Consider the following 956-nt stretch of genomic DNA (forward strand, 5'->3'; position numbering starts at 1 on the left):
GGGCGGGGGCCCGCCCCCCCGCCGCAAGGGCTGTGGCTACCAGCTCTGCGTCAACGAACAGGAGGAGCTGGGGCTCGTCGACCCAGCCGTGGCCTCCATCAACAGCATTTGTACCAGCTGATGCCAACAGCATTCCGGACTCCTCCGGCATGGACAGCAGACCCATGGGGCCTGGCACCCACTGTCTTTGCCGGCCACCCATCCCCAGGAGTGCCAGGACTGCTCTGGGTGGGCACACGGACACCTGTGCCACCCTATTCTTGCAATTACAGCCTGGTTGAACTTGTCTCTGGGAGTTGCAGTGGCTCAGTCTGGTGCAGAGGTGGGGGAGCTCGAGGCTGAGCTGGGGCCATGGTCCTCTCTTTGCTGGGTCATGGAGGTGCTGGGGGACAAGTCCGGGTGTGGAGCAGGGAATGGGAATGGTCTCTAGCTCTCTCTCAGGGGTCTGTAGCAAGAGCTGCTACTCTGCAGTGGGCTGCTCTGTGGCTGATGGACCTCCAGTCTAGAGCAAGTTGTCTGGCAAGAGGTGGGGGGCCAGGGGCTGCGGTCTTTTGGCTCACTGCAGGGCAGACTGCAGAGCTGGGATGATTTTGGCATGATGCTGTGCTCTCACAGCACAGCTGTAGTGCCTGACCCATGGGCAGCTGTGCTGTGCCAGGGCAGCTGGAGTCATAGAATCACAGAATGGTTTGGGTTGGAAGGGACCTTAAAGCTCATCCAGTTCCAACCCCCCTGCCATCAGCAGGGACACCTTCCACTAGACCAGCTTGCTCAAAGCCTCATCCAGCCTGGCCTTGAACACTTCCAGGGAGGAGCAGCCACAGTTTCTCTGGGCAATCTGGGCCAGTGTCTCATCACCCTCACAGTAAATATTTTCTTCCTAATACCTAATCTAAACCTACCCTCTTCCAGTTTGAAGCCATTTGCCAGGACCCCTGCGGTTTGGGTCCCCTCCA

At 59.0% G+C, this 956-nt stretch overlaps 1 protein-coding gene across 1 annotated transcript in view; it reads left to right on the top strand.

Annotated features, from left to right (window-relative positions):
* The window catches only part of LOC104528175 (transmembrane protein 8B-like), a gene marked incomplete at its 5' end in the record, with an annotated part of 6,336 nt that extends 6,215 nt beyond the window's left edge, over positions 1-121 (top strand). The window contains one exon of the mRNA XM_010172104.2: positions 1-121. Within this exon, the coding sequence (XP_010170406.2) occupies positions 1-121 (121 nt within the window).
* Positions 122-956: the final 835 nt, after the last annotated feature.

The sequence above is a fragment of the Antrostomus carolinensis genome, unplaced genomic scaffold (assembly GCF_000700745.2).
Source record: "Antrostomus carolinensis isolate BGI_N321 unplaced genomic scaffold, ASM70074v2 scaffold11367, whole genome shotgun sequence".
Taxonomy (NCBI): domain Eukaryota; kingdom Metazoa; phylum Chordata; class Aves; order Caprimulgiformes; family Caprimulgidae; genus Antrostomus; species Antrostomus carolinensis.